This window comes from Rousettus aegyptiacus, unplaced genomic scaffold (assembly GCF_014176215.1).
Source record: "Rousettus aegyptiacus isolate mRouAeg1 unplaced genomic scaffold, mRouAeg1.p scaffold_m13_p_3, whole genome shotgun sequence".
Classification (NCBI taxonomy): Eukaryota; Metazoa; Chordata; class Mammalia; order Chiroptera; family Pteropodidae; genus Rousettus; species Rousettus aegyptiacus.
The window spans coordinates 4377650-4403457 of record NW_023416306.1 but is presented as its reverse complement, the minus strand read 5'-3'; the positions used below and the strand labels follow the sequence as shown (position 1 = coordinate 4403457).

At 55.3% G+C, this 25808-nt stretch overlaps 1 protein-coding gene and 1 pseudogene across 6 annotated transcripts in view; both read left to right on the top strand.

The window, feature by feature from the left end:
• FUBP3 (far upstream element binding protein 3) overlaps window positions 1–7858 on the top strand; it is a 48475-nt gene extending 40617 nt beyond the window's left edge. For 3 of the 6 annotated variants that reach the window (XM_016133835.2, XM_016133836.2, XM_036238923.1), the window contains exons 14-19: window positions 739–812; window positions 1107–1187; window positions 1358–1431; window positions 4107–4178; window positions 5408–5535; window positions 6540–7858. In XM_016133835.2, the coding sequence (XP_015989321.2) occupies window positions 739–812; window positions 1107–1187; window positions 1358–1431; window positions 4107–4178; window positions 5408–5535; window positions 6540–6548 (438 nt within the window). In that variant the 3' untranslated portion in view covers window positions 6549–7858. The remainder of the gene's footprint in view (window positions 1–738; window positions 813–1106; window positions 1188–1357; window positions 1432–4106; window positions 4179–5407; window positions 5536–6539) is intronic. The other 3 variants (XM_016133838.2, XM_016133837.2, XM_016133839.2) reach the window with 3 other exon arrangements.
• Window positions 7859–11457: 3599 nt separating this feature from the next.
• LOC118601198 lies at window positions 11458–11576 on the top strand (annotated as a pseudogene).
• The last annotated feature ends 14232 nt before the right edge of the window (window positions 11577–25808 follow it).

The window sequence follows — 25808 nt, the reverse complement described above, 5'->3', positions numbered from 1 at the left end:
CTGGGTTTTCTGGTGGATGCCCAAGGTACCTGTTTCTCCCCAGAACCTTGTACCTCCTGTGCCTTTCAGTCCTCGCATCATGTTGGGGCACCCTCTCCCACTTTGCTGAGGGGGAAGAGTGGGACCCAAGGGTACCAGGGCCAGGCCCAGAGGCCATGAAGGAAGCCTTCTGGCAGAACTCACCGAGGCCACCGCAGCTCAGGCCCCAGAGCCGTGTCCCCTGCAGGCTTAGATGAGCAGCTGGGGCGGCGGCAGCCGTCCCCCAGCGCCGCCCCAGGACCCCCACGGCACTGCCCTGGCGGCCAGCCCTGCAGGCAGCTTTCATTGACTCTGGCTTTAGTTTCAGGCACCTCAAAGCAGATAAAGAAAGGGAGTGTTGATGGAGGACAGATTGGCCACTGCTCACCTCAAAGGGGACGTAGAATGGCAGAAAGAGCCGTGGGCCAGCCTAAGTTGACGGGAGAGTCAAGCAGGTTGGTCCCTAACCCCAGGGTGACACGCTAGGGCAAGTGTGGTGGCGCCAGTACTGGCTGTGTGGTGGTGTCGGTCACTCGAGGGGCAGAAGCCACTTCTGCAAACCAAGTCCGCTGTGGGGAAGGAAGGCTAGTGTGAGTGCCGTAGGGCATCTTCATTTCGCTGGACTGTCTCCCCAAAAGCTGTGGCTCGCCTTGGGGGGGCCTGGGCAGAGGGCGGAGGTGCCTGCGGCAGGCGGGTGAGAGCCCTTCTCCGCCCCGACAGGGCGCCAGCCTTGGAGCGCCCGGAGCCTGCGGACAGAGCCCCTTCAGCCTGCCTCCTGCTGCACCTCATCCAAAGTGAGTCGCTTCGGGAGGACTCCCCCCCTCTCTCCCACGCTCCCGCCCAAGAGGGCCTCCTTTCCAGCTGCTTCCCGGGAGTGTCGGCCGAAAGCCCACAGTCCCGGGTGCGGGCAGGACTCGTCTTTCCCTCTCACCAGTCTGCGGCTCGCTGGGGTGCGAGCCTTCCCACAGGGAGAGGGTCTTCTGGTCCCGCCAGCGTTCCCCAGGGGAGCCCACCGAGGGGACGGAGATCTTTGCGGGAGCTTGTGGGCGGGGCCTCAGGCTTTGGCTTCGTTTTTCCCTTTCTTTCAGCACCTTCCCTCCCCGGGGCTCAGGGTGCTTCCCGAACATGGCTGCTAAAGTGAACGGAAACCCCCACAGCGCCCCTGTGAGGTCGGTGCCCCGCTGGGTACTCCCCACGTGGCTCTGAGGGGACGGGGTCCAGCGGGCTTGCCCGGGGTGGGCGGTGAGCAGTGAAGAGACAGGGCGCGGGAGGGAGGCGCACCCGGGTGAGGAGGGCGTGTGACACGCGCTGGAACTGCTGGCTCCTTTCTCCTGCACAGCGGTCCTCCGACCTTCGTCGCCCATGGCTGGGGCAGCCCCTACCGGACGTGGCAGCCCACGCAGGAAGTCCCAGGTGAGCTTCTCGGCGTCTGGCGGGACCGTGCGCGCCCCCCTCGGAACGGCGGATGGGCTGCTGGGCCGCAGCGGCCTGTTCCAGCTTCTGGCCACCAGGCCCGGGACGCCCCCTCCCGGAGGTGTCAGGGAGCCTCCCGGGCACAGGCCCCGCGCGGGGGCAGCGCGTGCGCAGAAGCGGCTGCTGTAAAACGGCACCGCCCCCGGCGGGGCGGCCGGCGCGCTCCTGGTCCACCTTCTCGCGCCTTCCTTTCCTGTCTGCTCTGTCCTCAGTGCTGTGGGCTTGTCACTTTCGTTCTCCTTGTCGGTAAGGCCTGCGGGGCGTGGGAAGGTGTGGTTCGCCCTGAGCCGCCATCCCTCCAGCCACGGCTCTGCCCCCACCCTGCTCTCCCAGGCTGTCCCCCGGTCCCCCTGCTCACTGGCGCCCTTCCCGCTCCCCTCCGCCGGCCTCAGGATGCCCACCTCCCTGTCCTCTCTCCAGGCCGTGCAGGCCGTCTTTGATAGGGCCTCACTCCCTCCTGAGCCTGAACCTCTCGGAAAGCGCACAGTTAGGGAACCGGCTCTGCTGAGCGCCGCTGCTGAGAAGTGGTGCGACAGAGGAGGTTCCTGGGGGCGCCCAGCCATGCCCTACTGCCGCCCTGCCGCCATGGCCCTGCGTTAGCTAGAGGAGTCCTTCTTGAGTCTCCCTGCGGGGGAGCCCGTGTCGCGTAGCCTGCAGACACCAGGTCAAGCCCCGACCTTCGGTTACTCCGACCGCCCCGAGGGCCCGCTGCGTGCGGAAGGTGGTCGGTCGGTCGTCCTTCCTGCACGCCGGGCTGCAGGGCAGGCCTTGCGGCCGGGCGCACGGGGCTGAGCCCGGGGTCTGGCGGGCTCCCCTTGCCCGTTGGGCAGAGCGCTGGCTGGGCAGCCTTTCCCCAGGATCGTGGTCAGGGTCACAGCTGGATGAGCTCCCTGGGGGGCTTGGTGCTGTGCAGCCTCAAGCCAGTCACCTTCTCTGGGCTCGTTTTGTCGTCTATGAAACGAAGGGCTTGGATTTGATTTCTGAAGTGACCGTGAGCTCTGAAATTGCATGGTTGTATTTTTTTCTTCTTCCCATTTCCTTGTGGAACGTCTCACACATACGGAGTATTTTAAAGAAGTTCACCGTGAACCCCAGCTCAGCACCTAGATTCTGTGTCCCCGTGTCACGGGCACACTGTATCCCAGAGCCTGCTTGCGTTCCCATCCCATCGGAGGGCGCCCCCAAGATGAAAGGTGACGTGGATCAGGGTCGCATTTGTCCCATTGTCCCAGACAGGACGTGCGAGAGGCCCTCGATTGGGGGGGTCTTTGTGCCGAAGCCCAGGGGGACAGGTCTTTCTCCTTGAGGAACGGACCCTGGGGGGCGTGGTCCTGCCCGCCCGCGGCCAAGTGGCCGGAGGAGTTGGCGGCGGCAGGCGGGAGGAGGCAGAAGACAGGAACAGCCGAGGGTTCTGCCCCTGTTCCCCAGCCTCCATCTCCTGACGCTGAGCTGTGTCGGTTTATTTGGGGAAATCGGGAATTGAGAATTTGTTTTGGTCAGTGGAGTCTTGTTCGTAAGGAGAATCTTGCTCGCCCACACCCTCCGGGTCTGAGGGCAGAGGCCTCGCTGCCACATCCCTCACTCCCAGCCTTCCCCAAAACCGGATCCTCCTGCCCTTAGTCCTGGGCCCACCTGTCCTGCCCTGGGGGCAGGGGGCGGGGGGATCTTCCTTTGCACCCCTCACCATGTTCCCTCCCCAGCCCCACGCCAGGGCTGGCCTCAGTCGTCCTTCCGTCCGTCCGTGCAGTCAAGGGGAGGACACGTGGCTGTGAGGCGTGACCGCTCGCGCGTCTTGCTGCTGCAGACGCAGTTCTGACTCAGGGAGACACTGAAGGGGCCTCAACAGGTGGCCACAGACCTGGCAGGAAGCAGGGTCCCCGCTCGTCCACGGCTGTCGTCTAGCTCTCTGTGTGCCTTGGCAGGCAGCGGCTGCCCTGCGCCCCACGCCCCCAGTATTTACTGCCCTCATCACCTGGAGAGCGCCCCCCGCTTATGTGGGGGTGCGGAGTGGGGTGAGAGCAAGGCCACGTCCTGTCCTTTGTCCTACCCCAAAAGGCAGGGGGCTAGATTGCGTCGGGTGCTTGTTGTGGCCGTCAGCCCTCGACCGTGGGCCTCATAGTTGTCAGCACCTTGAGCACAGTCCCGGGACTGTCCCCCTCCTGTTTGCGGCAGAGGGGAAGCCGTCAGTCTCCGCACAGAGGGGCCAGGTAGAGAGGGCCCGGTGCCATTTGGACCGTGTTCGTTTTGAAGGCTGATCCCGGGGGCTCGTCGGTCTGGCTGTTGGGGCGTCGGGCTCTGCCCACCAGGGGCTCGCGGCTGCTCCCCATCCTTGCCTTGGGTAGTTGTCCTGGGCGGCAGCAGTCTGCCCAGCCCCCGCCGCGAGGGCAGAGGGGCTCTCACCCGCATGCTCCCCGCCTGGCCCTCCTGGGCGTTGACGCGTCTCCCCCTCCGCCAGTCCGCCGCTGCCTTCTCCCCAGGCCGCAGGGCCTGCGCGGGCCGGACGGCGCGTGGCCAGGGCGAGCGAGCGAGCCCAGTGCGGCAGCGCGGGGCCCGGAGTCGCGGCGCTGGGGCCCGAGGCAGCCCGAGGCCTGACGGCTTTTGTGTTCTTCGCACAGGCCAGCAGAGCCAGCCGCAGAGCAGCCAGTCCGACTACAGCAAGGCCTGGGAGGACTATTACAGAAAACAGAGTGAGTGCGGCGCCTTCCTGGCAGGCAGGCCCCGGTCGCAGCTCCGAGCCCGCGGACTCACGGTCCACGGCCCCGGTCGCCATCCTTTCTTCCATGTGTGCCTGTGTGCCTCGGTCTCAGTGCTCACCTTTGTCTCCCTCTGCCCCTCGGTGTCAGACGCAGAGTAGACTTGGCCTTTGGGTATCACCTCCCACCCCACCCCCCAACCCCCGGTGGCTCCCCCTCAGGACTCCAGAGGGCCGGGAGTTGCCTCCGCAGGGGGAAGGGCACTGGGGACCGCTGCCTGGGCCCCGTCTAGAATCGTGTGGCCAGGATGCAGACCCGCCGGTGTCCTGTTCCCCGTCTTTCCACTGCCCGGCTCTTTTTGGCCGTTTCCGGGCAGGTGAAGGCGAGAGAGATGGTGGAACTCAGGGAACAGCCCCGAGCTGGAGTGGGTGCTCAGGTGTTTTTTTAAGTAAGCTCGTTTTCTTAACTGTGCCAGAAACAGAATCAGTATTTTTAAAAAGAGGAGTGAAAAGGCTAACAACCGGAAACGTTCAGGTGATCGTTTAAATTAGTACTAAATTCTCCTTGTTTATAACCAAAACCGCTGAACCAGGAGGGCGTTTGGAGTTGTGGGGAGAGGTTCCTCCAGCGACTTTCGTCTGAGATGTTACTTGCTGGTGGGAAGAGCTCAGGCCCAAGGCTGAGTTCGTCCTGCTGTTGGGGTCACCTGGAGCGCCTGGTAAAGGTCCAGGTGCCCGGTCTTCCCCAGACCTCCCAGTCCAGGCCCCGAGACACGCAGGCCCACGTTGCAGCCCTCCGTGGGGTGGGTGCCTGGTGCAGGAGCCACCCCCCCCCCCCAGCCAGGCCCCCCCAGCCTCTTCCTCCTTTCCCCCTGTCCTCCTCCTTCCCTCCCCCCTCCCTCACTCTCACTCTCCATCCCTTTCTCCCTTTCCCCCTTCTTCCTCCCTCCCGGGGACAGGCAGGCAGGCAGATGCAGACTGTGGCTCTGAAGAGAGGACACCGGGAGGCCTTGCAGGGCAACAACAGGCTAACCGCACTTCTGCAGCGAGCGCCCGGGCCACGCACACTGCCCAGCGCCGCCTCCCCCAGCAATGTCCAGAGTGGAAGAGCATCACGCGCTTGTTTCAGACGCCTCTGAGTCTTTGGGAAGGGACCCTCCAAGTGTCCTTCACCTGCCCTGAGTGCGTCCGCTCCTGCTAACCCCTCGTTTCCTTGGCCTTCAGGTCACGCCGCCAGCGCCGCCCCTCAGGCCAGCTCCCCGCCGGACTACACGATGGCCTGGGCGGAGTACTACAGACAGCAGGTCGCGTTCTACGGGCAGACGCTAGGGCAGGCCCAGGCCCACAGCCAGGTGCGTAGCCAGGCCGAGCACTGCGAGACCTCCCAGCCCAGCCCCGGCCCCTCCTCCCAAGACCTCCGTGCGTCTGATCCCAGCCACGGAGGGACAGCTCGGAGGGCTGCAGCCATCCTGGCCCCCTCCTCACCCCAGAGAGAACAAGTTTTGGCCCATGCGACAGAAGACTCAGTTGGGCCGCCCCTCCGAGGGGATGCCTAGTCTTCCCTTAGATCCAGGCCCCAGGCCACGTGCTGAGTGGCACTGTTCCTCCTCTGGCCTGTGTCCCCAACTGTAAATCAGAGTGCCGAGCTTAGGTGACTCTGAGCAAGCTTAGCACTGTGAGAAGGGACTGTGGAGCTCACGCCCCACTACTGTTCTTAAAGAGGGTGGCGTGGCCAGGCTGTCACCCCCGCCCTTGGTCGGCAGTGAGTGGTGGCGGGAGCCAGGCCAGTCCATGCCCTCAGACAGCAGGGCAGAGCGCCAGGTCCTCATGCTGCACAGAGGCCTAGAGGGCTCTGTGTAGGCCGAGGCCAAAAACGGATTTCCTGCTCATGGGAAGAGGGCCAAATGCTCCCGCAGGGTGTGTTTTGGGTGACCTGAGGCCGGGTCCAGTCCCTGGGGACAGCGTGTGCGTTATCTGTGAGAGGCTCTGGACCTCAAGCTGGTGGGCCATCTCGCTGCCAAATCGGCCGTCTGTGCCTGGGCCCAGTAGAACGAGGCGCCCAGTCTGGTGGGTGACGGAGGAGCAGCACTGCGTGCTGACCCCCCTCTCTCCCACCCAGCGTCCCCTACGGAAGAGAGGCCTCAGGGCCGCCCGTCCCAGGGTTCCTTGGGGCCAGGGCCTCTGAGAGGAGGCCTGGGAAAGGTGCTGAGACGCTGGCTGCTCGTTACGTGTCAGCTGCTATGGAGCCAGAGGGGGGAGGGTCACCTGTCACCTCCCACAGGCCAAGCCCCAGACCCAAGACAGGCACTTGGGAGTCTGCCACCACAGGCTAACTTCTCCCCGCTTCCTTCCGCAGGAACAGTAGGACGATGACCTGCGGCTTCTCCACCCCTCACCCGCCCCCCAAATCATCATGAGCAAAAACCTATTTGTAACAGAGGTTTTTAGATTTTCAAAGCATTTGATGAAGAACCTTTGTTTTGTTCTGTGAAACACTATATTTAGATTAACAGAATTTTTCTAAAAATCGGGAAATTAGTTACTAAGAATTGCTGATAATTTTTGTTTCATTGTTTTTTGTTTGTTATTTCAAACTTGGAAGCTCTGGGATTCTTTTTTTGGAGCAATAGCTGCAGATCCGGGCACCAGGATGTGCCTCAGAGCATGACATTTCAACCTGGTATGGCCTGTTTTGTTTTGCGTGTCTTTTTATTTACAGTTTTTTTCTGTTGCAGCAGAAAGTGGCTTGGAAGTCTTAGGTGGTATGTAACAAATTGTTTTTAAAAATTTTTAAACAGTATTTAAATATTCTTAAATGTATAAATTCATTAAATGTTTTACTTCTAATTTCTTGTATCTTGGCTGTCTGGTTTTATTGCATTTTTTAAAAAACAACTATTATGTATTGTAATTAATTATGTGAATTCTGAATTGTATTGCTGTCCAACAGGGATCGGGAGGGGGCATTTTGTAGGGTTTGTATAATTTCTAGAGTTCTAAAGGGTAATATAAAAATGTGTCATGTGTTTAGCAAACATTTTTTTTCATGTCTCCATTACCGGTTGCAATTCTGTATCTAAGACCTCCAAGCTTGTTTTAAAAACAAAACAAAAAACCTTTCTCTATTCTCTCAGAAATATAAATACTGTTATTTTTAATATTAAAAAGAAATCAATATAACTTTTAACAAACACTGTGGAACATTAAACCACATCAAAGTGTAGTAACTATTTTTTAATTCCGAGGTGTTCTTTGCTTTTTTCTTTTAAATATTTTTTAATATTTGTCAAATTAACTAGATGAAGAAATCTAGTATTAACCACAATTATGAATTAAATAATTCTGATTTAATAAAAGGGATAATGATTTTCAATGTTTACTGTAGTGTATCTTGTACAGATAACATGTATTTTTAAAGGAAAAACGGAATTGAAGCTATTTTTTCTTGCATTTTTAATTGACCTGAGGGACATTCCGTTTGAAATGTACTGACGTTAACAGTTTGGTTTTTTCTCCTTATTTTCTTTATAATGCTTGAAACGTCTAACTATTAAAAAAGCCAGATGGAAATCGTTATGCATGTTGTTTAAAAAAAAGTGTTCTTTTTATTTGACTGACAATTCATTTTACACTCTATATAATAAAATTTCCACAAGACATCTTGTGGGCAAAGTATTTGTAGTCTGTTTGGTTTCCATTCGCTTGTCTCTCCCTCTGCCCCCCGAAATAAAAAGTGAGGATTCTCGCGGTGCTTAGCCGATTAGCCCAACTCGCTACACAACCTAGATTGCTAGCTACTTCGTTAAGCTAATTTTAATGGCTTTGTGTGATTCGACAGTTAGACCTGAGAGCCTTGATTACCATCAGCCCCTCCTACCTGTCACATCTAAGCGTCTTGAGGTGGGTGTGACAGGGAGAAGTCAGTAACAGTTCCCTCAGGCAGCGGCGCTGTCATCGTGAGTGGAGCCAGAAGATCCATTTCAGGGTGTGAGGATGAAGAGGTGATCAGCTCTGCAGCTGGGTCAGCCCATGTTCCCGTCACCGAGTCGGCCTGCCCCCCGCGCCCCTCCACACACTTCCCCAGCGCCCGCCCACGGACCCAGGACCTCAGGTGGTCTGGGCCTAGCGCGGGCTCCCACCTGCCATCTTGGTAACCCAGCACTCAGCCTGTGGCTGTGTCATAAGTGGCATTTGGTCTCTCTTCAGCCCCGTGCCCACTGTGGGACCCTAGGTTGCGGGGAGAGCTGGAAGGTGCCGGCAAAGGTGCTCATTTTTTTGTTTTCATTAAGGAAACATAAAGGGGGTGCCCGTACCCACAGGTTTAAATCCTGGAGGGTCCTGTCATTTCAGGACATGCGTGCCATGACAGTGTAGGCCCTGCACTAGAGGGATATTGAGGAATAAAGACCAGCCTTCCACTCCCTTTTTTTCCTCTTCCTTTTCCTGTCGATGGAAGCAACTGGCTTTGGGCTCAGCTTTCCACTTTGATATTTGAACACTCCCTGCCTTTGCTGCTGGCTTTACACGTGGGTCATCTCTTCATTTAGATGTGCGCTGCTGTTAGTATCCTGTTTAGAACTGTCCTTAAGGCTCGTGTGTGTGTGTGTGTGTGTGTGTGTGTGTGTGTGTGTGTGTGTGTCCATATCTCCAGTTCTGGTCCCTTTTTTCCACCCCAACCTCTAAAAGGAGGGGAAAAAAAGCATCTGTGGCTCCTTTAGGCCAAAAAGGGGTGTGGAGAGCAGCCCATCTGCAGCCATTCCGAGGCCTGTTGAGAGCCGGAAGACAAAAAGGAGATGGGGCATCTTTAACTACACCTCTAGAGAATCGAGTTTGACGTTGAGAAATTGAATAGTAAAAGCCACTTGAAAAGAAGGAGGGGGTCAACCGAGAGGAGGCATAAACGCTGATGATGGGGATGGGAATTAGGGAGAAGGCATTACAGAGAAGACTTCCTTCTAATTCATCTTCCAAGCTCTGTGCCAAAACAGCATTTGGCATGGTTCACAAGGAGCGATTGTGTGATAATGAACCCTAAGGTGTCCCTTAATTGAAGACTGAGCATTGCGGTTTGTGCCAAGAGTCATAAATGGTGCAGGCTTGCGGGAGGATGCATTTTCTTAAATGTATCGGTAAGTACAGATTAGCGCTTGTCCCCAGTGAAATGCCCATACTATAAATTATGGAAATCTCTCTCTCTCTGATGCAACCTTTTATTGAGGGGGGGTGGGTGGGGTGTAATACGGCAGGAGGCAGGGGGGAAAGTTTGCAAGCGTATGAAATTTGGCCTCTCATTAACATGGCGCCCACGGAAGATGGTTTTCATCAGCAGTCTGGTGTCCTGGAAGGCTAAAGTGCTTGAAATGTACCAAGTTCAGCGATTGTGTTCCATTAGGAAAGCTGCATGGTCATCACTGAAAGGACAGTCTGTGTGTTCAGGGGGGTGGGGGCGGGGCCAGTGCCCCGTCTATCTTCATAGCTCTCGCCCCACCTCCCGCCCTGCACCGCACGAGCACACTGGACCTCCGCCAGCTGCCCAAGTTCACTATTCAAGGAACCAGCTGGGCTGTTCCCGGCCCACCCAAGAGCTTGGTCTGGGAGTGGGGAGTTCTCTAGCCAGTATGCCTCCCTCGCTATCCCTGACCTCTCGTGAGGTAGGAGACGCTGTCTTTCCAGAGTCCCTCTCAAACGTCGACCACCCGTGATGTCCTACAGCCCCACGGTAGGGGTGGCTGGGGCACACTGCAGGGCCTGGTTCAAGAGAGGGTGTTGGGACATCATGGAGACTCCGCTTCTAGCCGGCTACAGCGACATGGTTTCCTGAGCCCCACTTTTGGCCCACTGGGGCCCAGCTGGGAGTTTTTAAGTTGGGCTAATGCAAATGGTCCTGATAGATTCTCAGAGATTAATGGCCAGAAAGTGGCTTGACACTCAATTCCGCAGGGGGTGGGGTGCTGGCCCTGGGTCTGCATCTTGTATGGGGAGGAAAGGGAAGTGAAAAGGAACCATTCGAACAATGGGAATCCTTGCTGGCTTCTGTCCTGGGGGCCTTTCGTAGCAGCTATCTGGGAAGTTCTGGCCCTTTCCAGGAACCTCCCTTCGTGGGGGTCTTCACAGCCTGGGCGGTGGACGGGCCTACTCTTCCCGTATTACAGCAGAGGGTTCAGGGGCAGCAGATAAGCATGTAAGGGCAAGTTTTATGCCAAATTCTATGCTGTCCTTCATCCAGGGCTTCAGTTGAGAGCATAACAGTTGTCCACAAGGGGTTCACCATCACGTAGGGGCCACTGCAGTCGCCACCAAGTGAGGTAGTTGCTAGAACAGAGAAACAGCTCTAAAAAGGTAAGTGTTGAGTGCCAACCATGGGCCAGACCCTATAAGTGCATTACAGTCAATCGCTTTTTTTTAATGAATAAATTATAATTTCTGTATACAATGGAATATTATAGCGCAAAGAAAACAAATAGGCTACTATCCATGCGACAACGTGGATGAATCACACATGTTGAGCTAAAGAAGCCAGAGTGCATACTGTATGGATCCATTTACACAGTGACAGAAATCAGGACAGCAGGTACCTTTGGGGGTGTAATGGTTGGGAAAGAGCATGAGGGAGGCTTCTGGGGTACCGGTAATATTCTATATCTTAGTCTGGTGGGAATTACATTTGTGGATTCACTGTGTGAAAATTCACTGGTCTATGCACTTACGATGTGTGCATTTTTCCACATATACGTCATAAATATACGTTAAAGTTTAGTTTTAAAATTCGATGTTCTATATAGCTTCTCTTAAAAATGTGATCCACAGATCTGATAGTCGTGTGGGGAGCGTGCTAAAAAGTGCAGATTCCTAGACTCCAACCCGAACACTGAATCAAATTGTCTGGGAGAGGGGCACATGATTTTGCATGTAAGCAAGCTCCCTGGATATAAGTCATGTAGACCAACGTTTGAAAGCCATGATTGAGAAAAAGATACTTTACATGATGGAAAAAAAAGTAGTTAAGAGTGGACTCTGGAGCCAAAATGTCTAGGTTCAAATCCAGCCTCTGCTGGATTTAATAGCAGTGTGACCTGGGGAAAGTATTCCAGCGCTATGGGCCTCAGTTTCCAGAAGTGGTAAAACAAGAATAATAGTATTTATCTCATATGGTTGTCGTGAGGACTAAATGAGTGAATATATAGGTGAAGTGCTTAGAAGAGCACCTGGCACATAGTAAGCACTCTATAAATGCTGGGGGGAAAAAAAACCCAAATTTAAAAAAAGGATATACAGTCTACAGCCATGCCACCCTGAACAAGCCCAATCCTGTTTGATCTTGGAAGCTAAGCAGGGTCAGGCCTGGTTAGTACTTGGATGGAAGACCACCTAGGAAGACCAGGTGCTGTAGGTGTAAAAATAAATAATAATAATAATAATAATAATTAAAAATTTTAAAAAACAATATATATGGTATAATTCTATTTCTGTAAGAATATATAAATATAGATGAATTTATATACAATTTACATACAAACACACATGCAAATAAATGACTGGAAAGATACACATCAGAGTATTAACAGGATTATGCGATTATTTTTTTTTCCCTTTATCATCTAATTTCCTATAATGAAAAACTTCTCTATTAGGAATTAGTTTTTAAAAGCTAGTAACTTACAGTTTATTTATTATGCCCATATTTCTTAAGGTCCATTACAGATAGATGGCACCATACTGTAGGGAAAAAAACCCTCTAGAGCAAATTGCACAAGATATTGTACATTTATTAACATGAAAGAAAGTGAAGAGGTGTCTACTAAATAACTCAGGTACTGCAATAGGAACAAACCCCAAAGTGACCAAGGCCACACGGGAGAAGGTACACTTCTGGACAACCTCCCTTGTTTTCGGTTGTCAGGAAGGAGATATCTTTCAATGGAGGTTCATTACCGTTGTAATGGGAACCCACAGGCTCCCTCTGAATTGTCCACATTGGAATCAGTCCATCTATAGTTTCTGGAAGCAAATCTACTTTCAGGGATATGAGGTTTTCTTCCTTTCAGTCCTACCTAGGCTTTAAGCTTGAATGTACGTGGCTCTAAAAGTACATGCTGGTGCTGCTAGAGGCTCTGTTCTGGATTTCCGCTCCAGTGTGAGGACTGCCAACTTGGAACTTCAGTTCAACTCTCTTATATTCCTCCACTATTTTTAGAAACAAATCTTGAGTTATGCCAGCTCCTAAGGTCAGTCCACTTTACCAAACCTTAATAATATACAAATATTTCTGAGTGCCTACTGATAAAACACTGCCACTACATACTGCGAAAGCTAAGCATCAGCTTACAAATTTCAAATGGACTTTAGATGAATAAGCAAACAATAAAAACGTTAACGAGTGTGGTGAAGGTTCTTCAATATTACCATACAGAGTAATGATGGTAAGCGGTATCTCATAATCGAACCTGTATGTGAGATGGGGCACTAAACATAGAAGGTATGACTCCAGGTTTCCATTTACTATTTGGAGCACTTCTGTCAAAAATCTGTTTTCTTAAAGCATCTCGAACACAACACATCTTTTTTTAGGCTCCCAAATGCCTGCAGTATTCACATTAAGTCTTTTCATTGCTAATACTCATTTTCTTTTGATACTTTCTTCAGCGGGGAATCGTTAAGAGCGAAGCCCGTCACTAACAGTCAACATTAGAAATAGCTTGGCCCTTCGCTTCCGCCACGTGGCCCCGGGAACCGGAAATCCAGCTGCCCCGGGTCACGTGCTCAGCTGCCATCTTGGTTCCAGTGGCAACCACACCCGGGAGAGGGTTCGCTGCAACAGTGCTGCTTCTCTGGACTCAGGCTTCATCCTGGGAGGACGCTCGGTGCCGTGTGAGGGGCGGGGGAGCAGATGGACGCCTCGGCGCGGGAAGACGGCGGCATCAGAGGCCAAGAGCAAGGGTGGCGGCGCCGCAAGCGTTGTGACAGAGCCTGTCTCCTGAAGGCGACGACTTCATTGGGCTCCAGTCAGTTATTATCTTAGATTCCGATTCCATATTTGCAAATCCGCCTGCCCATTGAAATGTATGTATAACCCTAAAATGAATCCTCGCGCCGCACTTTTGCCATCAGCGAAAGCAAAAATTTTGAGTTACCCATGCTCGGGTTCTTAGCTGAAGCAAGCGAGGCGACACTCTGCCTTCTCGTCTGGTTTCAGCTCTCACTCCGTAATCAGGTAGCCTCGCGGGCTAGTGCCACATGATTTTGCATTTTTGTCTTTCCTGTTGGTGATGATTTTACTGTTTAAAATGGCCCCAAGCCTGGCGCTGTCCTCTGTCCCTAAGGCTTAGAGAAAACGTGCACGTGGGATAAGCTGTGTTCTGGCATGAGTCACAGAGCTGTTGGCGCTGAGTTCAGTATTATTGACTCGACGATGTGTGTTAAATAAGATGTCTTAAGAAGAAGCACAACCAAAACAAGGTTATGTACTAACTGGGTGAAGGAAAGGCGACCGCGGGCTCCGGGAACCTAACCCTGTATTCTCAGTATGTGCTGATTCGGGTCCACGGTGACTTTGGAGAACATAACTACTGCAAATAACGACACTCGACTATGTCTGACCGTCCTCCGAGGGCTGCTACTCTTGAGGCCCCTTTTAGGTTTGAATAGGTTTTTGCCAGAGTCAGACCCTCGGTGGCTCTGTAGGTGAGAGAGGCGGGGCTCAGACCTCGGTGTGACTGCAAGACCGGCCCACTCTGCCACTCCTGTGGAGGGGACACCTCACTCGGTTCTAGGGGGACCTAGTGGGTTCAGCCCACCTAGGGCAGCAGAGTGGAAGGAATAAATATGTGACCGCTCAAGCTCGAGTTTGAGTCCTATCTCCACCACTCAACAGCTGTGGGACCTAAGGCAAGTTATTTAAGGCTCTGTGCCTCAGTTTCCTCGTCTGGAACATGGAGCTAACTGCCTCCCTGATCATAGGGCTGAGGTAGGATTTAATGACATGTATACAAAGCCCTTCGTGCTAGGCCCCGTAATGAGCACTCAGGATGGCAGCTCATGGTCATAATTGAGTTCAGGGTTTCTGACTGCTTCGGTGGCTTTTATTTTTTATTTATTTTTTATTTTTTGCTCCACTGTGAGCACCAAGGACAGACTAACATGATCTAAAACAATGTTGACCTCAACATTGACCTTCGAGCTTCTCCTGGGCTCTCCTGGGCTCCTCACAGTCCCAGGTTCAGCTCTTTGGTCCCCCGAAGTCTTATCCGCTAGGCCATTAGTAAAGAACAGCCCCCAAAGGTAAGGTGAGGCAACTCTGAGAGAAGCCAGGACCTCCCCACCCCCCACCACCGGCACATGCACTCACATAGGTGTGTGGTGGGGTGACTTTGGCCAGCCACAGGCTGGATTGAGGCTGCTGGTTTCTGGCCCACAAGATAATGCTTAAGGAAATCCTATTTTAAGCACATTGAAAAGGAGTGTGTGATCTTTCAGGTCTCTCCTTACACCAGAGTCTCTGATCTCGACTTCCCTTCTCTGAGCAGGGACCTGGGTGCCCCAGTTGTCCTAGCCGTCATTCGCTGCAGCCATTCTGCTGAGTTCACACCAAGCCCAGGAAGCCACATAGCTTTCGTTCACTGGGGTGCAGTTGGATGCTCTCGGCTGCAGCTCTGTGTTTAAGAAAAGGATGACAATAAAGGTTAGGTGGTGACAGAACTAGAATACCAGTTTTATTCTCGGTATTGATGTCATCCCCCTAGGTCACCTGAATGTCTGTGTTGAAAGAGCCTTTCTCAACTCCGCATTTTCTTCAGAGGGAGAGAACAAGTCACCTGGGGAGTCCAGAAACCTGGCTTTTGTTCCCTACTTGGATAACTGACTTCCTCTGTCACTTGAACAGGTCACATCTCTTCATCTCAGTTTGTCGTCCTCAAGAGTTGGACCACAGCAGTGGTTTCCAGATTGTGTTAGGCTGGGGCGAAGGGTTCCACAGTCGTGTGATTCAGATTCCAATAAAATACATTAAATGTATTTAAACAATTTAAATGATAATTTCTTAAAAATACCATTCACTCAAGTTTGCTGTATGCTACATTTACATTTTTTTCAGTCTGCTTGCTAATATAATGCTATCTGAACTACTGTACCTTTATAGTAGGTCTTTCATCTTTGTTATTCTTCAAGATTGCCTTGGCTATTCTCAGTCCTTTGCATTTCCACATAAATCTTAGAATCAGTTTATCAATTTCCTACTTCCCACAAATATTTTAAAATCTGCTGGCATTTTGGTTAGGATTACATGGAAACTATTGGTCAATTTGGGAAGAGTCAACAACCTAACAATAGTCAGTCTTCTAATCCATGAACGTGGTATATCCCTTCTTTTGTTTAGTTCTTTGATTTTTCTCTATAATTTTAGTATTTTTCAATATAGTGGTCTTGCACATCTTTCTTTCCATTTTTTCCTGGGTTTCCGATGTTTTGTTGCTATTGAAATTGGTACAGTTTAAATTTTATTTTTTTGTTGTTGGCTGTTGCTGGTTATAGAGATATAGAATTTACTTTTACATATTAACATGGATTCCAATGCCTTTACTTAAATTCCTTTTTAGTTCTAATAGCTTATAGAATCATATGGATTTCCTATGTTGAGAATCGTATAAGTTACGAATAATGATGATATCATTTTTTCCTTTCCAGTCCCTGTGCTGTTTGTTTCTTTTTGCACTGGCTGAGAACACCGGTACACTGTGGACTAAAAGTAGTGAGAGTGGGCATTCTGGTCTGGTCTGTAGTCTCAGAGGGAACACTTTCGATAATTCACCATGAATTAAGTTTGTAGTACATTTGTTGTCCACACCTTTTATCAAAAGATAAAGAAGCTCCCTTCTGTTTCTAGTTTGCTACAAGTTTTATCATAAATGGGTGTTGAAGTTTTCAAATGCTTTTTCTGCATCCAGAGAGATCATCATACGATTTATCTCTTTTAAAAAAAAATATATATATATATATATAGTGATTACATTGATTGATTTTTCAAATGTTAAACTAGTCTTGCATTCCTAGAATGAACCTCACTTGGTCGTAATGTATATTCTATCCTTTTTCTATATCACTGGATTGATTCGCTAATATATATCTTTAGAAATTTTACACCTATATCCATGAGAACAATCGGTCTATACTTTATACCATAATTGGACCCATGGAAGACCTGCAACATGTCAACTTGTGCTGTTAGCTGCACTCATTTCTGTCCACGTATGCCGTTGCTGTTCACATCCCTGATGAGGAATGTTCTGGTTTTGGACGGGCCTTTGAATTCAGGCCTGTATATAGATACCTGTGCCAGCCAAATTGCACCAAAGAAGTATATTATTTAGTTCTGAATTCCGTGCTTAGTTAGATGCCATTGTGCACCTAACACCCACAGCTAAGATTGCTGGAACACGAGCTGTAGCCACTCAGCCCTCAGGAGACAGGGCAAAGCCACTTCTCCCCTCGCCGGGCTTGCTGTCCCTAAGAGGGGCTTGTTTATGCCTGTCAGTGGTTTCTTAACCATTCGACTTTGAAATAAAAAGTTCTTCCTACACCTTCTCTTTGAATCTTTGGAATCATTTTTATTTTAAAGTGTATCTAAGACGACAAGGTAAGCAGTTGTCATTAATAACTGCTGATTGATTGTCTGAATCAGAGTCACACCCACACCGTACAGCTGATTCAGAAATAATTTAGATGCTGAGGCTCATGTGAAACCGCCATCTCCAAACTTCTCGCTTTGAATCCATCATCAGCCATACTGCTGCCATTGATTGGCTGACTGTCTAGTAAGCAGATACGGTCAATGTGAACGGATAAATCTATCGCTGTTTAAATGCCACTCGTATCTGTTTTCTTTTGTGTTCTGCAGTTTGAATATGTTAGGCCTAGATGTGGTGCTTTTATGTGTTTCTTTTGTATTGTCTATTTTGTTTTTGTTTTTTTAAGGGGGACTTTTATTCTTTATCCTGCTTGGTGTTCTCTGAGCTTCCTGGATCTGTGGTTTGCTGCCTGTCATTAATTTTTGAAAGTTCTCAGCCATTATCACTTCCGACATTTCTTCCCCTCTGTCTCTCTTTCTTCTCCTGGTAGCCCGATTACACGTGTCCCGCCTTTTGATATTGTCCCGCAGTTCTCGCCTACCCCGTTGTTTCTTTCATTCAGGTTTCTCTTTGTACTTCGGTTTTTTGGGAATTTGTGTTGCCTCGCTTCAAGCTCACTGATTCTTTCCTCAGCTGTGTCTGATTTACTGACAAGCCCATCGAAGGCATTTCCAGCATTTCCTCTGGATTCTTTCTGAGAGTTTCCATCTCTCTGTTTACAATGCCCATCTGTTCTTGCACATTGCCCACTTTTTCAATTAGAGTCCTTTACATAGTAATCATAGTTATTTAAAATTCCCTGTCTGATAATTCTAGCATTGGAGTCATATCTGAATCTGGTTCTAATCATTGCTTTGTCTCTTCAATTTTTTTTTTTTTTTACCTTTTAGCATACTTTGTAATTTTTTGTTGAAAGGTGAACGTGTTGTATCAGATAATAGGAACCGAGGTAAATAGACATTTAGTGTGAGGATGTATATTAATCCGCATAGGAGATAGGCCGTGTGTAATGTTTGCTCTAGGTGCCAGAGGCTTTAAAATTCTCTCATCTTTCTATTTCTTTTCTCTCTCTCTCTCTCTCTCTCTCTCTCTCTCTCTCTCTCTCTCTCTCTCTCTCTCTTGTTGTTGTTGTTCGTTTTTTGGTTTCCCCTCTTGACTTTGGACTTTTCTGAGAACTTAGCCTTACAGCTTTCAGCTGTGGTCCGCCATTGCATACTGAAGCCCTACCGGCGTGGCGGTGAGGGCTGGGAGAGGGACAGCATGGTGGGCCAGTGGCTCTAAGCACCCTCTTCATGAGGGCTGTTGGGAAAGAGAGGACATTCCGATCGGCCAGAGAATAAGGATGCGAGGCTTTTCTCCTTGAAATTCCACGGAGAAGAATTTCACAGCTCCAGCTAACATCCTGCAGCATGGCCTGGGCACTTTTCTGACTTGCGCAGGGAACAGCAGCATCTCAAGGATAGAGACCAGATGGGTCCTCTTTCGCCTCTCGGTGTTGGACAGGGCTGGCACAGTGCAAGTTCTCAGTAGATGCTGGCTGAATGAACTCACCTTTAACTAAAGTGCCCAGGGACCAGAAGCTGCCAGGGCCGCGCTGAGGCTGCAGGGCACGCCTCGCCTGTGCTCTGTGCTCTCAAGCTCCAGGTCCAGCCTGGCGCGTTGTGGGTGTGCATTCAATAGTTGCATAATTAAAATAAAAACATGATGATCTGCAAGTCTGGAGTGTCCGGAAGGCTCCAGAATAAATGCAGCTTGTGACTTACTAGACAGTTGGAGCAGCAAATTTCCCCATCACTCTAGCTACAGCTAATTTAACTGGTCTTCCAATGAGTTTGTCTTCCCTGATTGCCCGAAGTCTGCCTCCAGCCAGAGGAGGGGAGAGGTGGGAGTAGGTTAGAGATGAGCCTAAAATTGCAAGTCTCCATCCATCCCAGGTCAGCACACAGTATCTGACACCGCCCCAGCACTGGGCTTGCGTGAGGGCACGTGGATATGCAGATGCAGCCGCCCAAGGATTTTCTTCTGTGGCTGTGGAGAGCCAGGGAAGGCATAGAAGGGAAGAGCACAGGCTTAGATGGCTTTCGTTACTGTCACCAGGCCTCAGTTTCCTCTGCTATAAAACTGGGTGAATGTTGGGATATAGCTCTCAGACTTGCCATGAATTCTTGATAGTCACTTGTGTATGTGCTTGACCCAGCACTTGACAGGGGAGCACAGAGGGGCTCTCAGAGGGCAAAAGCCGTCACCAGTTTATCCCTGGTGCTGCTGGCAGTTTTGGAACTAGGACCACAGTGGTGGTAGCAGTGTTACCGGTGAGGCATCGTGCAGTGTGGGTGGAATACATGCTGGAGGCGGGGAGGCCTAAGGGGTCTGAGGCCATGCTGAGGGTCAGTGGGAACGAAAGAAGGGCCCGGAGGGGGCCCAACCCCCTGCAATGGGTCCCTCCGGCTCTGACTTTTAGGTACGAGGACACATTGTCCCACTTGCCTATGTCGCCTCTGGTAGGAGCACTCATGACTGGGACTCAGCCTCTCTCTCCATACCTTACTGGGCCCCAGGGTTTGGAGGATCTGGACTGCCCTAGCCTGTTGGCTGTGTCAGCTTGATAAAGGGGCTGGAGGTTCAAGATGCCTCTTAGCTGGAACACAGAGGCTTCTTAGTGCCCAGAGGAGGTTGGCAAGTCCAGAGGCCTCATTGCCCTTCAGAGCCTGTTCACGCCATCACGCCTCTATCCCCTGCATCATCCATTCGCTGGCTGAACACCCGCTGTGTGCCGGGCCTCAGAGCTGGCCCCCGAGATCAGGACAATTCAAGCAATGTCCCTGTCCTTGAGAAGTTCCTGGTCTAATCACCAGGCTGCTGAGATGGAGCCAGGACTGGACTCACATCCTTAGGTCTCTTGGGTCAGAGGTGTTTCCTCATAGGTTCAGGGGACCTGTACATATGGGGCCAAGTGGTCTTTCGGGAGGGGACAGTAATAGGAATGACAGCTACTAGTATCTCTTCAGTATGAGCTCACTCATCAGGCACGTCAGGCTTCCTGAGTCAGGCAAGGCTATGGTTCCCACTTTACAGTGAGGTCGAAGCCACTTGGACAAGAACCCTCAGAGAGGCCGGCCTAGGAGAAGCTGCCACCACTTCCGGTCCCACTGGGGCTTGCGTGCACACACACACCCCTGCACTCCTGGAAGCTGGTCTGAGAGGGCAAAGACTGGGTTTGTCCTGGTCACCCTGGTGCCAGGGCCTTGTACAGGGCCTGGCACACAGTAGGTACTCGATGAATATTTGTGGACAGAGGAACAGCCAGAGCCTCCGGGATTCCCTGAGACGCAGGTGGTGGTGTGGATGGCAGCACGTGGTGGCGAGGAGCAGCAGAGTTAGGGTAGCACTCCCTGTCCCCACCCTCCCTCTGCTCTGGGGATGCGAGCAGGTGGGAGGACTAGCAGGTGCCAGGGCTGGGCGGCAGCAAGGCAGGGCGCCTGAGCAGTGGCGGGTCCCTGGGTGGAGTGGGAAGGGCATGCGAGTGCGTGGAAGGCTTCCTTCTGGCCGCCCCTCGGCTCACGGGCGGGGGCGGGGCTGAGCGGAGGCCAGAGGGCCTGAAGAAAGCCGGGCAGGGAGCGGAGCTGCCCATCTCCCACCTACCACCCAACCTCCCTCCTTCCTGCCTGCTCCGCTGCTCCCCCACACCCGTCTCTGTGTCTGAAGCGCCCCCATCCCTCCCTCTCTCTGCCTCTTGGCCATCTCTCCCTTAAAAGTCTCCCCAGTTCTCTTTGGGAATCCCTGCCTCAGCTTCCTTCATCTCTCCGTGTCCTTGTGTCCCCAGCTCTCAGACTCTTGATTTCCATCCGGATCCTTCCATCTCGCCCTCGCTTTGCCGCAGGCTCCCTCCCTCCCCGCCCCCTCTGCCTCCAGAAGGCCGTGCCTCCGTCTCCCGCTCGCCGTGTCTCTTCTGGAGCCTGGGCTTCCTCGAGCATCTCTCCGCGTCCCGCCTTATTGATCTGCCGGGACTTCGGCGCTGGCCTCGCGGAGCCTGGGTCCCGGGCGTGGGCGACGAGTTGGGGGTGGGGTTCCCGAGACGCAGGGGAGGGGACACCCCTCCTTCGGCTACCAGTGAGACTCGCGTGCCAGTCACCTGCCGGCCCAGGCGCCGGCTCCTGGCGGATGGGCCCAACGTGGGCGCCCCAGGGCGCGCCTTTGTCTCTCCCGGGCCGCGAAGGCTAATTAGATTGAGGGAGGGCACTGTCCCCATTCACGGCTGTGCGGCCGCCTCTCCGCCCGCCGCCCCGCGGAGCCCTCCGGAGTCACGTCCATTGAAGTGCCTTCAGAGGCCCGCACCCCCACCGCACCTCGGCAGCCGTCGCGCCTTTGTACGCGCCGGCTGGGGGCGCGCTGGGGCCCGGAACCGTCCCGCGGGAATCGGGAGAGGGGGGCGCATGGGCCCCACGCGAGGAAGGGCTTTCCCTAGGCCGGGGCGGGAATGGGACCAGAAAAACTGAGACTCAGGCAGCAAGAGAGAATAATGGGAGGAAGCCGAGAGAATGAGAGCCGGAGCGGGGGCTGCAGCGCAAGCGAGGAGGCGAGGGCGCGAGGAAGGAGGGCGAGAAGGGGCACGGAGCCAGGCGCCGGCGTGGGGAGCGCGGCGGCGGCGGCGGCGGCGGCGGCGGCGGCGGCGGCGCGCGGAGGAGGGACTCGGAAGGAGGAGACCTGCCCCGCGAGCGGCCGAGAAGGGGCGGGGTGCCCCGCGGGAGAGGGAAGAGCCGGGGGAGGGGGCGAGAAGCCGCCGGAGGCAGCCGGACTGTCGGACGGCGGGACGCGGGGACAGCGCAGGGGCCCCGCTCCCGCCGCGGGGCTGGGGCGCAGGGGGCTGGGGGCCCGGGTAGGGGGTCGGGGCGCGGCGTGTCCACATTCTTCGCCTTTTCTTCCTCGGGCTCATTCCGACCGATCGATACCTGCGCGCGACCCGCCCCCGCCGCTAATATCTTTTTAATGAGTTCGCGGGGCTTAGAGCGAGCGCGATCTGCCCTCCAGGGTGGATTTTCCCCTGGCAGATGTTTTGGGAGGAGGAGGCGTGCGCGGCCCCCGGGAGGGGGGCACAAATCTCTCTCTCTCTCTCTCCAAGGGGCGAGAGCAGAAGACTTTCTTCTAAAGTTCAAAAGAAAGACGAGCTTTCACTCGGCCCCCAAAAATGTATTTCCCGGCGGACAATGGGCTCCTTTCTGCGCCTCCGAGGGCCGGCGGGGCGGGAGGAGCGGGGACCTGTGCGCCTTGGCCTCGCCGGCCGACTCGCGCCTTTTTCCACCCCAGAGCCGAGAACACGGCCTCGGCTTCCAGCGCCCCACTGAAGCGCGCGTCCGGACGTGCGCGCACCCGCGGGAACGAAAGTGCCCGGCGCGCCGGGCCTCGGGGCCTGGGGAGCCCCGCACCCTGAGCCCTGGGCCTCGCGGGTGCGGCGCTCTGCCCCGAGGGGCGAGCATTGTTGCCCCGAGGGGAGGGAGGACTGGACTCTGGGTTTGGGCCTCGGCCCTCGTCCTGTCCGCGCTCCGCCCTGCTCCGGGCAACAAGTAGAAATCTGCGGGCCCTGGCCGGCCACCGCGCTCAGAGGCCCTCTTCACCTGCTGGGGCCCGGCCGCCCCTCCCCGTGCCTCCCTGTTCCCCGAACCCCCGCCCGTGTTCCCCAGTCCGTGAGTCCTTCGGCCTGCGGCAGCCTCCTGCTCTTCGCTCCCGTGGTCTCGGGGAGAAGGGGGAGCCGGGCCACGAGGATGACCTCCGAAGAGCCGCGGCCGATTGATTCGTTCCGCCTGGAGCCCGGGCCGCCTGAATGGGGGCCCGGGCGGCGGCGGCGGCGGCGGCGGCGGCGGCGGCGGCGGGGATAAAGATGTTCCCTCTGCAAGGGGGAGGGGGCGCGGGGCGGGAAGCGGGGCCATTCACTCCTGGCCCGGCCCCTCGGGAAGCCGCGCCGAAGAAAGAGGGCCGGGGCCTATTCAAGCCCTACGAGCCGTCCACAATGGACCGATATACTGGGGGCCTCTCTATTAACGCCCATGAATATTAAAGAGATCGCAGAGCAGCGGCCCGAGGGCGCGAGGGGCGGCGGTGCCTGCGAGCTGAGCCTGGCCCGGGCTAGCGGAGGGGCTTCGGCACCCGTACCCTCCGCGCCTGGGCCCCGCGGAAGACGACACGGTTCATCCTCGGAGAAAGCCCGCGACGCGCAATGTTTTCCTTCGCCATCTCAGCATGGGTAGATGCAAGCTCAGGGGTCTTGCTCCCCAATTCTAATGGGTCTCGAGCCTGGTGCGCTTCCTATAGGTACCCCTTTTCCCTGGGGCGCGCGGCCCAGGTGGGTCTACGGCTAGACCAGAAGCACGAAATCTGAGTGCGCAGCGGGAGGCGCGCGGGGACGCAGGCTGTTCGCTGTGTCCACCCGGCCCCCAGCACTGCTCCCTGGGGGTGCGGGTCTCCAGGAAAGGAATAGGGCTCCCTGGCCGCGGTCACAGCCCTCGAGCCTTTCTCCTTCAGACTTTTCGATGGGGTCAGGACGCACATGCCACGCCCCACAGGGCTTTTCTTAGTGGGGTGTGGCCCGAGCATTGGCAGAATCCTCCGAGCTTTCAGAGGAAAGTGACCTGACCCAAAGGCAGACAAGGCGGGAAGGAACTTGAGTTCACAGAGTCCAACCCAAACCATTGCACAGACAGGGACACTGCGACTCAGAGAAGAGAAGGGGCGACGCAGGCAGCCCTCATCCCGCTGGCCTGCCAGAGGCGCTGAGGCTGGCTGCGGGGCTGGGGAGCTGAGCTCGCGGCCCCTGGCAGCGCTCCGCGATGTAGTCTTTTCCGCCCCGGGCGCATTTTCTCCTCCACCAACTCTTCGTAGAAGCCAAGGCCCAGGCGCCGGTGAGGCCCCGGTGCCCGACCTCCGTCAGCCCCCTCGGCTCAAGCCAGAGCCAGTGTGGCTCGCCGGAGGCGTCTGGAAGAGACGCCAACCCGCGGGCTGCACGCTCTCCGCAGCGCTGCCCTCTGCTGGCGTCGGCCCGAAGGTCGCGCCTTCTGCCCCGCGCAGCCTCCCGGGTCTTTGGCCTCGAGGTTGATGGGTCCAAGAGACCTTATTTTACAGCCAGGAACCCAGCGTGCAGAGGCCAGGAATCCAAGGCTGCCGGGCGTGTAAGGCTGACTTAGCAAAGGCCAGGCCCCCCCGCGCAGTTTTTTGCTAAGGGGCGTGAGGACAGTGACTCCTCCTGGGAAGACCAGCTCCCCTGCCCCTCCACCGAAGTCTCCACGCTGCGGAGGAGGCCTGGAAAGCGGGCTTCCTCCGGCTACACTGTGAGCCCAACCCACACCTCCAATGTCCAGAAAACCCGGTTCTGTTAACGAAATCTTAAATTTCAGGGGTGGGGGACAATGACTGAGGAGCTCCGCAGGTGGCGGAGGTGTCCCCATGCCTGTCTCCCGTGTCTAGGGCTGGAGCCAGGGGTCTGAGGCTAGACCCGGGAGGCGGCAAAAAACGGTGGCCTTCCCGCGTTGGCTCCGGGCTCAGCAGCTGTCTCCGGAGAGAGACCACGCTGGCACTGGAGTGCCTTGGAACCTCGTGCAGAAAGTCTCCTGGTGGGATGGGGGGCAGGGGACTAGGGAGGAAGGAAGAGAAGAAGAGGGAGATCAGAAGAGAAAAGGCTACGGAGCGAGAAGGGCAGGACGCAGCGGGCTTCCCTAGGTCACTGCGGAGGGAAGGAGCGGGAGGCCGGAGCCTCGAGCCCAGCGCAGACGGTGGCCTGGGCGGGGGCTGCCCGCAGATTGGGAGGGCGTCGCTTTGGGGCACAGCAGCTCCCACTCAGAACGGTCCGGGGACCCCTTTCTATTCCATCCTGTATCCAGCAGAAAAACCTCCTCCGAGCGACCCGTGGCTTGGCTAGTGTGGATTTGGTCCGCCTTGCGGGACCCCGACCTAGCCTCCCTAGGGCCAGGAGCAGATCGCCCGCGAAGCCGCGTCAGGCCCGGCCGGCCCGGCCCCGACGGCGGCCGCAGCCCCGCCCTGCAGCCCTCTCCGCCCAGGGGTGGGTTTCCCACGCGGGTGAGGGCGGCGAGCCGGGCGCTTGGAGCGGCCCGTTTGAAGCGAAGCGTCGCTTCGGCAGCGCAGTGCGCGCAGAGCAGCCCAGCCCGCGCGCGGGCCTGCGGTTCCGAGGCGACTCCCACAGTCCCGGGCTCGGAGCCCCAGAGAGCCCAGGCCCTGGCTGGGGAAAGGAGCGTGGGCCCCGCCCGGGATGACGAGTGCGGATCCCGCCTGGGACAGTGGGTGAGCGCGGGGCCTTGCGGGGCCGAGGCCGGTGTCTCCTCCTGCCCGGTCCGGTCCCTGGAGTCCAAACGAGCCTCGCCGCGCCCCCTCCCCTGCTCCGTCCCCTCTCCTCGCCGCGAGCTGAGCCTCCCGCCCTGCCTGGCGCTTCCCACGGGGAGAGGAGGAGGAAGAGGAGGGGGGAGGAAGGGCCGGGAGGGGCGGGAGCAGCGAAGGGGGAGCTCTGGCGGCTAAGGCTCCTCGAGCCGGCCGGTACAAGTCTGTCCTCCGACGTCAGGGCGTCATTAATAACCAATTAGGAGGGTCACTGAGGCTCCTATAAAGGCGCTGAGATTTTGCCAAGGGGAAGACCGTCCGGGCCGGGTGTGCGAGAGGCGAGCGCGCGTCCGAGAGCCCCTCGCCGCCGCCGCCGCTCCTCCGCAGCCAGCCGCCTCCGCCCGCCCCGCAGCCCCGCACCCGCCCCCGCCTCCGCCCCGTCTCTGCCGCCCTCCGCGCCGCCTCTGCCATCTCCGCGGCGTTCTCCATCTCTCCTCCTCTCCGCCTCGCGCCCCCGCGTTCGCTTCCCTCCCGGCCGCCCCGCAGCCTCCCGCACCCCACCGCATCCTCGCCCTCCCCCTGCGCCTCTCCCCGCTTCGCCGCAACCTTCTTGTGCTCCTCTCCCCTCCCGCCCGCCGCATCCCCGCGTGCGCCCGGCCGTCTGTCCCCGGCGCCGGCGAGCCCTG